The sequence below is a fragment of the Delphinapterus leucas genome, chromosome 5 (assembly GCF_059928025.1).
Source record: "Delphinapterus leucas isolate spDelLeu-1000000601 "Yukka" chromosome 5, BTC_Dleu_Yukka2, whole genome shotgun sequence".
Classification (NCBI taxonomy): Eukaryota; Metazoa; Chordata; class Mammalia; order Artiodactyla; family Monodontidae; genus Delphinapterus; species Delphinapterus leucas.
Window position 1 is genome coordinate 782,558 of NC_143133.1, and position 12,405 is coordinate 794,962.

The window sequence follows — 12,405 nt, forward strand, 5'->3', positions numbered from 1 at the left end:
ACTCCAGAAATTAGCGTGGACAAGCTCACCATTCTGTGTCTGTTCACCAGCAGGAACAGGGCGTCAGAAGTGGGATCTGAAGGCATCAAATCCCGAGAGGCAATGGCCCCCAGAGTTGAGCGAGGTACTCACACTGAGCCCCTTGTGCTCATCACTTCCATGAATTGCCACCTGCTTTCGTTTTGATGAATCTCTTCTTAGACTTCAAGTTTTGCTCTTTTTGCATTTTGAGCTCTCCAATTTTATTTGGGATCTGGAAAGTCTTTGTTGTTTCAGGGGGAAAGTTTTGTCCATTCCAGTTCAAGACTTTATCTTTAGTGAGTTCTCAGTTGTTGTCTGGAGCATGGAGTGACAAGATTCTTTTGCGGGGATTGAGCTGTGATCTAGGAATTCATTTTATTCCTTTTGGAATCTGAGCTAGGACTTTAGCAACTTTATTGGGTTTCCAGGAGAACTAAGGGAAATGGGATCCCAGTCACCTAAATGTTTTGAGGGCAGCCCTCCTTCAGGGACTCCAGCCAGTTTCATGTTTAAAAACTATGGATCCAGGCTTCCCTCGTGGCACAGTGGTTAAGAATTCACCTGCCAATGCAGGGGACATGGATTCGAGCCCTGGTCTCAGAAGATCCCACATGCCATGGAGCAACCAAGCCCATGCATCACAACTACTGAGCCTGCGCTCTAGAGCCAGCGAGCCACAACCACTGAGCCCACATGCCACAACTACTGAAGCCCACGTGCCCTAGAGCCCGTGCTCCGCAACAAGAGAAGCCGCCACAATGAGAAGCCCGTGCACCACAACGAAGAGTAGCCCCTGCTCCCTGCAACTAGAGAAAGCCCGCATGCAGCAACAAAGACCCAATGCAGCCAAAAATTAATTAATTAATTAATAATTTAAAAAAAGCTATGGATTCCCCACATGCACATTTTTAGCTAAGTGGGCTGAACAAACCAAAAGTAATCTGGAATTACAGTGGCCATTATGGGGAACGTTCAATCTCCCTAAACTTGTTTTTCTTAAGATTAAACTGGAGGACCGTGGTTCTAAAATTAAACAAAATGAATGGCATATTTGTTTTCATTGGTAACCGGAAGCTTCCAAACATGCACAAAACTGTAAAATTGCCTCTTTGCAAGATACCATTTCTAAATTGGCTGAAACAACCAAAAAAAAAAAAAAAGTAAAGAAAAAAAGGAGAACAAAATGGCTTCCAAAGCCTTTCGCTTCTTGTGTCCCCCCCTGCCCCCAACTTCTTTGTCTCACGTAGGGTCTTGTGTGTCTTCCCACTCCCTTTGCCTCAGACTCTGCCCCTAGAAACCATCTTGTGCTCAGGCCCTGCCCCCAACACCACCTTCCTCTCTCCTCCTCCATGAAAACCTGCTTCTTTAAAATGAGAGCCTCTGAAGATCCAAATGCTGACCCTAATTACTGGTTTTAAGTTAACTGGGGCAAACCACTAGGTGAGGAGATCCTGACTCCTGATCAGTGATGCTTTCAAGGAAAGATCTTGAGCAAAAGGGGAAAATGTAGAATTAATTAAGGAGCATTCCACTAACCTTTGGAGTCCGGACAGGCCCGCAGTGGGTGCTCTCACACCCACCACGCATGTCAATTATCCCAAACAGGAAGATGCCTCTACCTACTCTCCAGCAGGAATAAGAAAACTTCCCTCCAACCCCACCCCCAGCAGCCCAGCCAATCAGAGACTGCAGCAGCTCAGCCAATGGGAAGCCTCCATGCTTTGCCCCCCCCCCCAGCTCTTCCAATGGACTCTTCCGTTATCACAGCCCCTCCCAACTCCTCCTTTTCCCTATAAAAGCAAGTCCCCATTTCTTGTTCTCTGGGTTTGCCTGTGGTCTGTCCTTGTTTGCATATTCCGAATCGAAGTTCCTCCACTATTCCTGAGTAAACTCCCTTTTGTTGGTGAAATAACTGGCTGTCATATTATTACAGTTGACAGAGGCTAGAGCTTAGCCTTGAGCTGCACAGGCTCTGATTGCCTTGATGCTGTTACTCTGGTTGATGTGATCAGGTTCCAGGAACTTGGTTTTATCCAGGACAGGAAGCTTCTCATCCTCCCGTGGTTCTATTATTGCCATGATTCTGCTAGAATGCTGCAGGGCGTGGGGGTTGGTGGGGGTGAGGGTAGAGAGTCCGAGTGGCTCCCATTGCGACAGTGGCTTTCTTGTGTCGCCTTAGGTGTTTTTTTCAATGCTAAACTTAATATTTCTTTAAACAAATCGTTTCAGAAATGAGTGTGAGATGTGGCTTAATTTGAAAGTCTTCTCTTAACTAGTGAAACCTACTTTAATTTCTATTTTTAAAAGGAATAAAAGGGAATAAGAATGTGAAGTGGTTGAAAGGAAACTAGAATCGGTGTGGATGCCAGGGATGCTGGATGCTCTCCCCGCACCGGGTCCTTGTTACACTGTGGGAGCCTCTTTCCTTAACCAGTTCAGTTCTCCTCTTCCTCAGCGGGAACCTGCGGCTCCGTGTCAAGCTCCAGACGCATTCCTCTGCGGAGAGGGGCCCATGGAAAGTAGCCGGCTGCCAGGCACCCGTGGCCTGCAGACATTCTGGCCACGACTACCACGCAGGGTCACTGTAAGGAGGGCTCCTAATCAGGAGGGAGGGGTCATTGCCTCCAGGGGCCGCCCCACGCGAGCCCAGTCACCCCCATAGCCGCGCTCCTCGCGGGACCCCGGCCCCCAACCCCCGGGGGCGCTCTGGGAAGGTAGCACTGGGGCTGGGGCAGCAAGCGAGCGACGGGTGGAGAGAAGCCGCCCCGCCCCGCCCCGCCCCAAGTTCAAGGAGAGACCACGCCCAGCCATGCTTCCCTCTGATTGGCTGAACGAGAGAAAGGCCGGCGATGATTGGGTGGAGCGGACGCCTCTCGGCGCCCATCCTCCGCCACGGGGCGGGGCCGGGCGTGATTGGTGCAGGCATCGGCCCGCCCCGCCCCTCGACGTCACTACCCGGCGTGCCGCGCGCCGCGCTTCCGCTCCGCCCGCTAATGTTTTGGCCGGTCCAAGATGGCGGTGCAAGAGTCCGCGGCTCAGCTCTCCATGACCCTGAAGGTGCAGGAGTATCCGACCCTCAAGGTGGGGTCTGCGGCCGGGGGGCGCCCGCGCCTGGCCGGGCGGCCTCTGGGGGGAGGGGGAGGGGCGGGGCGAAGGCCGGGGCGCGGCATGGGGCGCCGGGCGGAGGCCGGGGGTCTGGGGGCCGGACTTCCCCGGGGCCGGGGATCTGGGGGCTGGGCTCCCCGGGGGCCGGACTCTGGGGGCCTGGCTCCCCAGGGGCTGGGGGCCCGTCTCTCTGGGGTCCTGGGCTGGCGGCCGGGCTCCCCGGGGGCAGGGGACCTGTGGGCCGGGCGGGTGTGGCGTCTGGCCATCCATGCTCCCTCCTGCCTTCGTGACAGGGCGGGGAGCGCGTCTGCCTGGCGCCCCGCTTCTCCCTCCGGAGCCCGATTGTGGCCCCTTCGTCCTATAATACCGTGAACTGCATCAGCGACAGTCCTGGTCGTAGACAGGCTGGTGACTTTGGAGGCTGGGGTCTCAGGGCTGTGGGGTCGCGGGCGCCCAGCCAGAGTGCCCACCGTGACGGGCGGTTGGTGTCCAGCTATCCTCCCGGAAGCTCGTGTCAGACCGTGTTGATGGATGGCTTCCAGCCTCTAATTAGGGAACCTGTGAGGAGAGACCTCACGACCCAATGGGAACCCATTTGCAGGGCGTCACCAAACCTGAAATACAGCCCTTGCCACTCGGTCGCCAGTTGGGTGACCTTGGATGGTCGCTGAGGCAAGTCGACTTAACGCTGGGATGAAATCGGTGTTCCCGGGAGAGGGGTCGGTGCTAGTTCTTACCTAGTTAGTAGAGGATTCAATGGTGATTGACCACAGTGAAGCACCTGGGAATAAATTCCTTCAACGCTCAAGGTTATAACATTCCCAGGAGAGCTGCGACCGAGCCTACGTGCGTCTGAATTCCTTTCCCGGGGGCCACGTCGCATCTCTCCTCCTGGAGGACCCAGCATCCCTGTCCACGTCAGTGGTGACAGAGGGTGGGTGCGGTGTGGCCAGGTTGCTGTGAGCTCTGTGTTCACTTCCTGGGAGACCTCGGGAGGGTCCTCAACGCCTCTGAGGTTGTTTACTCCTGGCGCCTGGGTCGGCTCAGGGTGAAGAGAGGGCTCTGGCTGTGGGAAGGTAGCTGAAGGGAAGGAAGGGAAGCGCTGCTGGCCTGAGCCAGATGCCTGTTTGCTGGACCGCAGGTGTAGGGCGTGCTGTTTTGACACTCCACTCCCGCAAGACCCTGCGATTCTCTGCTGCCCGAGGCACCCGACCAAAACAAAGGGGTGTGAGTGGGAACCGCTGACTGTGAGCTTTGGTCTCACTCAGCCCCTGCCAGGCCTGCCGCTTGACTGACAGACAAGAAGGTTCAGAGATGAAAACTGTGGTGGTGAATGTGGGGAACACCAGACAGGCAGGATCCCTCCTCCGAGTCGTCCTCTCGCGTTTCATAATCATGAACGGAGTCTGAGTTGCAGACTTATCAGACAGGCTTTGACTAATGTAGTTAGGCAGATACTTCTAGAGGTAAAGGATTTTGTTTTTGTTTTTTGGCTGCATTGGGTCTTTGTTGCTGCGCGTGGGCTTTCTCTAGTTGCGGCGAGTGGGGGCTACTCTTTATTGCGGTGGCTTCTCTTGTTGCAGAGCACAGGCTCCAGGCACGCGGGCTCAGTAGTTGTGGCTCATGGACTTAGTTGCTTCGCGGCATGTGGGATCTTCCTGGACCAGGGCTCGAACCCGTGTCCCCTGCATTGGCAGCCGGATTCTTAACCACTGCACCACCAGGGAAGTCCCAAGAAATATTATAGTATCATTTCAAGTGAGCTTTGCCAAATAAAGCAATTTTACTTCTTTTCTGGAATGATTTTAAAAAGTAGAATTTTTGCAAGGTACTATCTCCGTTTTCCCTCACAGATTATTTAGATACCACAGGATAATTCCTCTGTTCTCTTGACATGTGTGTCACTGCTGAGTTAACATTTTTATCAGGAGTAATTCCTACTGGATAATGAGGAAGTTTCACCAGGAACATGGGAAGAGCTGTTGGCTCGGGAGCTGTGCTGTTCATGGTCTGGAGGGAGTCCAGAGGCAGGGGGCGTGGGGGGACAGGGCAGGGGGGCAGGGGGTGAGGGCTGAGGGTGGGCGTTCTGGAAGGCATAGGTTGTGCTTCTCTAGTCCGAAGGCAGCTCCTCCTGCAGGGTAGCAGGGACAAGCGTGCAGCGGGCAAGTCCCCTTCACACAGGATGAGGACTCCTCCCTGTTGGAGGGCTGGGCAGCCTCGTCACAGCCTCAGGGCTGGTAAGCTCTTCTGCTCTGCTCTCCTGGCAGAGTGGCCAGAGGGTGGAGCGGCCCTCGGCTGCGGCTCCCGGCGCACCCTGGCTCCTGGCGTGCCCTAACCCGGGCCCTCTCCCCCCGGAGCCCCTACTCGCCCCGGGGCCTGTGGACGTTTGGATGCGTCTTGGCGGCGGGAGCTGTAGGATGCTGAGGAGCACGCCTCTGGGTGCCTCTAGCTTTGCCGCTTGTCCTGGGCTGGGGGCGCAGGTGGTCCCCATGAGAACCACTGGTCTGCACCTTGCTGTGGGGAACTTGTTCTTACCGCAGCGGGCGTGTCCAGGGTGCTCCGGCCCTGGCTGGCACCTTTCCCTGCAGTGTGTGGGGTTGTGGGTCGTGCCCCTCAGGCCTCAGGGAAGGAGAAGTGGAAACTCGAGTGCATGACCCACCGTCGTCAACTGGAAACCCTGTTCTAATTATGTTTTTAGAAGTTTTTTCTGATTATAAAAGCAATTTGTGTTTATTCTCCAAGTTACTTTGCTAGTTATCCCATTCGTTTTTGGAGTTTTTATTTCTGTTTTTTCCTTTGGATAGCTGAAGGAAAATCATATTTTAGAGGCCTTCTTTGTCACCGTCCAGGTCAGGTGGGAGTTCGCTCAGCACAGGGGAGGGACCTGGCATCGTCGCTGGAAACCTGCTTTGGACCCTGATTCCTCCCCTTGAGCTCACCTGGACCCACCCACCTCTGGGCTCACCTGGAGCCTCATCCTGGCTCCCCAACCCCTCTCCCAGCTGTCCCCTCCTCGTCACATGTGACAGGCTGGGAGTGTGGCTGTTGCTCCCAGCTGGGCCTGGAGGCAGATTCTCCTGTGTCTTTGAAAAAATCTGCTGCTTTTAATGTGGTGACGGTCTTGTTGACCAAGTACTGCCCTGCAATTTCAAATCCTGGCTTTGTACTTGTAGAAAGTTTGTGTGCCAGTTACATGCTAAAGTTATAACTTTCAGTGCGGTTTTACAAACTTGGCCTCAGCCTGGCTTGGTGGAATCACATGTTCTCAAATTTGAGAAACGCTGGTAGCATAAAGTGTTTGGACTTTTGAGACAAGTATCTGATTATGCTGTGTCCCAGGTGGTGGCCGTGGCTGGGGCCTAACCTCTTTCTACTTTAGGTCTTGTGATTTCCCGAGTGAGCCAGTCCCTCCCTCAGACGCTGGCCGTCTCTGGTCCGCAGCTGCTTGCGTCATGATTGCCTTCTTCTCAGGCTGCAGCCTCGTCACACCTTCAGGGCAGTGCTTGTTCTCAGCTGAAAGAGCCCGCACGTGGCCTTGGCTTCCAGAGCCCCACACACCCAGAGCTCGGCTGCGGGCCCCTCTCTGAAGTGTGTGCCGCGCGTCTTCCTGGCTTCGTGCTCCCCTCTCTCTCACTGTCGCTGGAGGGACGTTTGACCAAACGAAGGCGACCTGGTGGCATGTCCTGTCCTTGCGTCCTCCGCGCCGGGCCCTCCCGGAGAGACGTGGGTTGACATGAGGGGTCCCTGCTCGCTGCTTGTGTTTTTAAGTATGGTTAGTGTTTTAAACAGATTTCAAGTCTGGAGAGGAAAGGAATTTCTAACCTCCATTTCTCTGTAAGGGGTGGGCTGTTGGAGCTGGCGCTGACGCCCAGCCCTGGGCAGGTGGTGGCAGAGCTGGTGGGGGAGCCGTGTGGCCACCACACACGCCTCGGGCCCCTGGCTTCCGGCCGGGTCTGTAACAACCATGCTCACTGAGCACGTGACATCTGCGCTCTTGGAACTCTCGGAACAAACCCTGGAGAGGGGGTCCCCGATGGTGCATGACAGCGGGGCGGCCTCATGGAGAGACGGGTGAGGCCCCGTCCTGGTCACACGCTTGGTGGCAGGAGGCATCAAACGAGGGACACAGGGTTTCAGCGCACTCGTTTGGGGGTGGCCGGGGAGGCGTGTTTAAGGGAGGAGCCGTGTGGGTTGAGTTTAAGCCTTGGCAACCCTGACACAGAAGGCTCACGGTCCCACTGCAGCAAGGCAGCTCGGACGTCCCCAGAGCCCTGCAAAGGGGGCAGGGGCCACTGAGTGCCTGGCTGGCGACAGGACCGGGGGGCGGGGTGGGAAGACGGGCGGCCTCGGGCAGGCTGAGGTGGAATGTTTGATGCTGACCTGAACCTGGCCAAGCAGTTTCCACCAGGGTAACAGTTGGTTATTTTCAGGTGTACGTTTTTTACAACCTTTTGAAAACCAGAATTATTCCGTGTTTCAATCACTACTAACCAATAGTTAACAACTAAATATTGCTGAGTAGTTTGGTAACTGGACTATCACGCAGAATGTGGCCGAGGGGAGAAAACCCCCAGCTGGGTCCATGGTCTCACTGTCCACAGAGCCAGCCTTCCCCTGCCACCACACGCAGCCCCTGGGGCCTGGCCTCGTCCCCTTTCCCGTCATGACAGCCCTGCCCAATCTGAGCCAGACCTCCCCCGGCTCCCCGCCCCATCCTGTGTCCCTCCCAGGTCTCTGCACATGGGAGCCGGCCTCCTAGCGCTCCACCAGCCGGCTGGGCCAGAGCACTGCCGACATGTCGTTGCGCACGTGGCCCCAGGCCATCGCCCTGAGCCGGATCCGGCCCTGCGGCCCCTGCGCTCTGGCACTCGCCCTGGGGTTTTCTTTCTGGCTTCGGTCACCCTCTGGCGCTTTTTCTGTCAGATGCCCCCTTGGGACGCTGGTCCTCAGTGAGGGGCCGTGTCGGGGCGGTTGTTGCCCTCCCAGCGCCTGGAAGAGCTCCTGGCCCGTGGGGGGCACCGGCGGTAGCTGTTGGCCGAGCGAGCATCTCCTCTGTCTGGGCGGAAATCCCGTAAACATTCACATCTCACTCTTGTCCACAAGCGGCATTCTGGGTGTGGCAGCCTTCGGAGTTTCTTTTCTCACCCCCCCACCCCGGCCCGCACCCCTCTCTCCTTCCTTCAAGGCTCAGCTGCCGGGGAGGAGTGTCTGCGCCCTGCCCCCCTGTCCACTCACGGTGTGCATGCCGTGACCTTCTAGGTGGCAACTGGACAGCACCCTCGGGGCACCCTCTTCGAGATGGCCACCTCCCGGTCTCGTGAGCGGCCTCCGGGCTGGTTTTGCCCCAGCAATCCCTGGCAGGCTTCTGGCCAGGGTCTCCAGGTGACCCCATGGGGCTGCCTGAGCCCCTGACAGCGTCTGGTGCTCACCCCCACCTCTCACCACGTGTGCCACAGGCTGCCCTTCCTTCCCGGCGTAGGGCCCCAGGCGGCTCCCATGACACCACGCACGCCTGGCTCCTCCCAGGCTCACAGCCGCCCCTCATCCTCCTTGTTGGGACTGCTCGCTGACTTGGTGACCTTGTTTGAGGACCCCCGTGTGTACCGATGACTCCCAGCTGGATCCCCTCGCCAGCCCCAGAGCCTTGGACCCGGGAGCCTGTCAGACGTCCCCTCTTGGGTCTGTAAGGTGTCTCAGCATGTGGAAGTCTGAACTCGTTGTCTTACCCAACTCCTCCGCAAACCCACTCCCCCGTCTTCCTGGTCTCAGTGGCGGACAGCACTTCCATCGCGTCTGGCTCACACTGGAACCTTGGAGCCAGCCTCGACCCCTCCATTCTCAGAGCTCACATCCAGCCTGTCCTCACATCCTTTTTACTCTGCCACCGTGGCCTAAACCAGGCCCTCTCCGGGTTGTGGAAGGAGCCCCCAGCTGTCCCCAGCACTGCCCGTGCTTCTTCCTGGCAGCCTCCCGTCTTACTCGGGGTAAAGTCCAAGGTTGTTAGAGTGGCCCTCCAGGGCCACATGACTTGGCCCCCTCTTCCTCCTCCCCCTCCCCCACCTCCTCACCTCCCCCTTCCCCTCCCCCTCCTCCCCCACGTCCTCCTGCACGACCTCCTCCCCACCTCCCTCCCCTCCCCCACCTCCTCACCTCTCCCCCTCCCCCACCTCCTCACCTCTCCCCCTCCCCCACCTCCTCCCCACGACCTCCTCACCTCTCCCCCTCCCCCCGACCTCCTCCCCGACGTCGTCCTCCTCCCCCTCCCCCACCTCCTCGCCTCCCCCTCCTCCCCACCACCTCCTCCCCCACCTCCACTCCTTTGGACACTGAGCCACAGTGGCCTCCCCGCTGCTACAGGATGTGCCAGCATGGGGGGGCCTCAGAGTCTTTGCTCTTGTTTACTTTGTCCAGAATCCTTTCCCCCAGATGTCAGTCTGGCTTATTCCCTCACCTTCCCCCGTCTCTGCTCAGGTATCACCTTCTCAGTGCCAGCACCTTATTGAGACTGGGAGTCCCACCGTCCCCTCTTCTGCTCTGTTTTTCTCCTTAGCTGCCGCTGCCATTTGACTTAACTGTGTTTTGCTTCTTTGTTTCTAACCACTGGGATTATAAGCTCTTTGGAGGGCATAGAAGAAATAACTCTTCAAATAACAGATGAATTATTAAATATTATTTTGGCAATTCTATCCAAAGAAGTAAGATTGAAACAAGTAAATGTAACTATTAGAACGAATGAGACAGAATATGTTTATGTACCCAGAAACACAAGCAAACTAACCAGAAAATGACTGCAGTTAATTAGAAAGGTCAACACAGTAACTGGGTACATGAAAAACAGACAGAAGTCCGTCACTTTTCTGCATCCCAGCAATAACCAGTAGAACATGTCCTGGGAAAATGCCAGGAGGAGTAAAGCGATAGGCGGACTGCAGCGCACCAGCAGTGGGCGCCAGTAGAGGCGCCTCGGTGGCAGCGGTAGAGGGTGCCCAGGAGGGAGAATATGGAGGTGCCGACGGTGCCCTTCCCGCCTCCAGCTTTGTCAGCACTTCACGGAGTGAAAAGTCCATCTCATCACATCCCCCTAGAGGTGGGCCAGCAACATGTCACTTTTCAAGAAGCCTATTTGAAAGAGGGGGTTTGAAGCACTCCTGCCCTTCATGAGCCTCCCTCAGGTGTGTGCTGTGCCCGGGGAGGCCAGCCCAGGAGAGCGTGGAGCCACTGTGATTCGTGAGACTCCCGTGCCACACGCCGGAACACGAGGCACAGCTCTCCAGGCCAGGCAGGGGTGTCTGCTGCCATTCAGGGCTCAGTCCAACACTTTACAGGATGTTGTTAGCTTTGTGATAAATATTTAGAAACCTCTTCTGAGGTTTCTTACTTGTGAAAGATAAAAGGCCTCCTGCCATTGGGGAAATACTTCCTTCCTGTGCTGGTAAAAATGGCTGAAAACATTATGAGAACAAACTAAGGTGCATCTCTTTGTCAGCAAATACTGTGAGAAAACCCACAGCAAACACTGGAGAAGGTTTGAAGAAACACATACCAAAGCAAATTGCGCGGTGTGGGAGGGCTGCTGTGGAGCTGGATGACAGTACAGATGTTTCATACGGGTCTCGATGAGGGTGTTTGCCGGATTCTGTTTCAGTTATGAAAACAGGAAGGATTACTTTTTGCGAGTCACTGAAGGGGAAAATGGTACTGGAGGAAATATAATTTAACATTCAACTAATTAAATGGAGAAATTCTATGATCTTAAAAGCTGTAGTGAAACAAATTACCAAGGAAACATTAAGTAGATTTGACTAACACAAATTTAATTTTTTGGTATAACCAGATAAGATAAAACCAGAATTTAAAAGCAAGTAACAAACCTTAAAAAAATCCACCAAATGTGAACCATAAAAACCTGGTTCAAATTGATGAGAAAGCTCCAATGCCCTCTTCCTTGTTGAGTGTTGGGTGAGGAATACAAACAGAAAATACGTAGAAGGAAAAATGTGTTGAGTTGAACCGCATAAAATCACCCTTTTGTAAAAATGATGGCTGAATAGCCTATACCATGTAAAAAGATTTAAAAAAAAACAAAAGCTTCCCATAAAGAAAAACCCCAGGACATGATGGCTTCACTGGTGAATTCTATTAAATGTTTAAAAAAGAGTTAACATTGCTGCCTCACAAACAGCCAAAAAATGGAAGCGGAAGGAAGTTTCCCAGCTTGTTCTGTGAGGTCAGTTTTACCCTGATACCAAAACCAGACAAACAATACCACAAGAAAACTATACACCAGTCCTTATGAATGAATATAGGTGCTAAAATCCTCAACAGCATGCCAGCAAACTGAATCTGACAACATATGAAAAGGATTATGTACCATGACTAAGTGGGCTTTACCCCAGGAATGCAAGGTTGGTCCAACATGTAAAAGTCAACGTAATGCCATACTAATAGTATAAAGGACAAAAACCCCATGATCACCTCAGTAGACACATAAAAACACTTGACAAAATCCATCACCCTTTCATGATAAAAACACTCAACGAACTAGGAATAGGAGAGAACTTCCTCTACCTGATAAAGGGCATCTCTGAGAAAACCACAGCTGACATCATGCTTAGTGGTGAAACACCAAAAGCTTTCCCCTAAGATCAGGAAAAGACAAGGATGTCCACTCACCATTTCCATTCAGCATTGTCCTGGAGGTTCCAATTGGGGCAGTTGGGCAAGAAAAATAAATAGCAGGCATTCAAATTGGAAAGGAATAAGTAAACTCAATTTGCAGATGAAATCATCTTGTGTATGGAAAGTCCTAAGGAATACACACGTACACAACACACACACACACAAACCTGTTAGAACTAATCTGGTTCAGCAAGGTTGCAGGATACAAGATCAGTTTATATAATAAAAATAATTTGTATTTCTGTATCCTAGAAATGAACAGTGAAAAGGGAAATGAAGAAAAGAGTTTTATTTACAATAACACTGATAAATTGGATTTCATTAAAGGGAAGAAGCTTGTGTTTCAAAGGTATGCTCTTAAGAAAGTGAAAGGACTACTCACAGAACAGAGAGAAAATATTTGCAGATCTTTTTTTTTTTTTTGCGTTATGCGGGCTTCTCGCTGTTGCGGCCTCTCCCGTTGCAGAGCACAGGCTCCAGACGCGCAGGCTCAGCGGCCATGGCTCACTGGCCTAGCTGCTCCGCGGCATGTGGGATCTTCCCGGACCGGGGCACGAACCCGTGTCCCCTGCATCGGCAGGCGGACTCTCAGCCACTGCG

The 12,405-nt window shown here is 53.9% G+C and overlaps 1 protein-coding gene across 3 annotated transcripts in view; it reads left to right on the forward strand.

Annotated features, from left to right (window-relative positions):
* The first annotated feature begins 2,993 nt into the window (after positions 1-2,993).
* MAEA (macrophage erythroblast attacher, E3 ubiquitin ligase) overlaps positions 2,994-12,405 on the forward strand; it is a 30,711-nt gene continuing 21,299 nt past the window's right edge. For 2 of the 3 annotated variants that reach the window (XM_022554977.3, XM_022554978.3), the window contains exon 1: positions 2,995-3,102. In XM_022554977.3, the coding sequence (XP_022410685.1) occupies positions 3,034-3,102 (69 nt within the window). In that variant the 5' untranslated portion in view covers positions 2,995-3,033. Of the gene's footprint in view, positions 3,103-12,405 lie in introns of all 3 variants that reach the window. The other variant, XM_022554979.3, reaches the window with a different exon arrangement.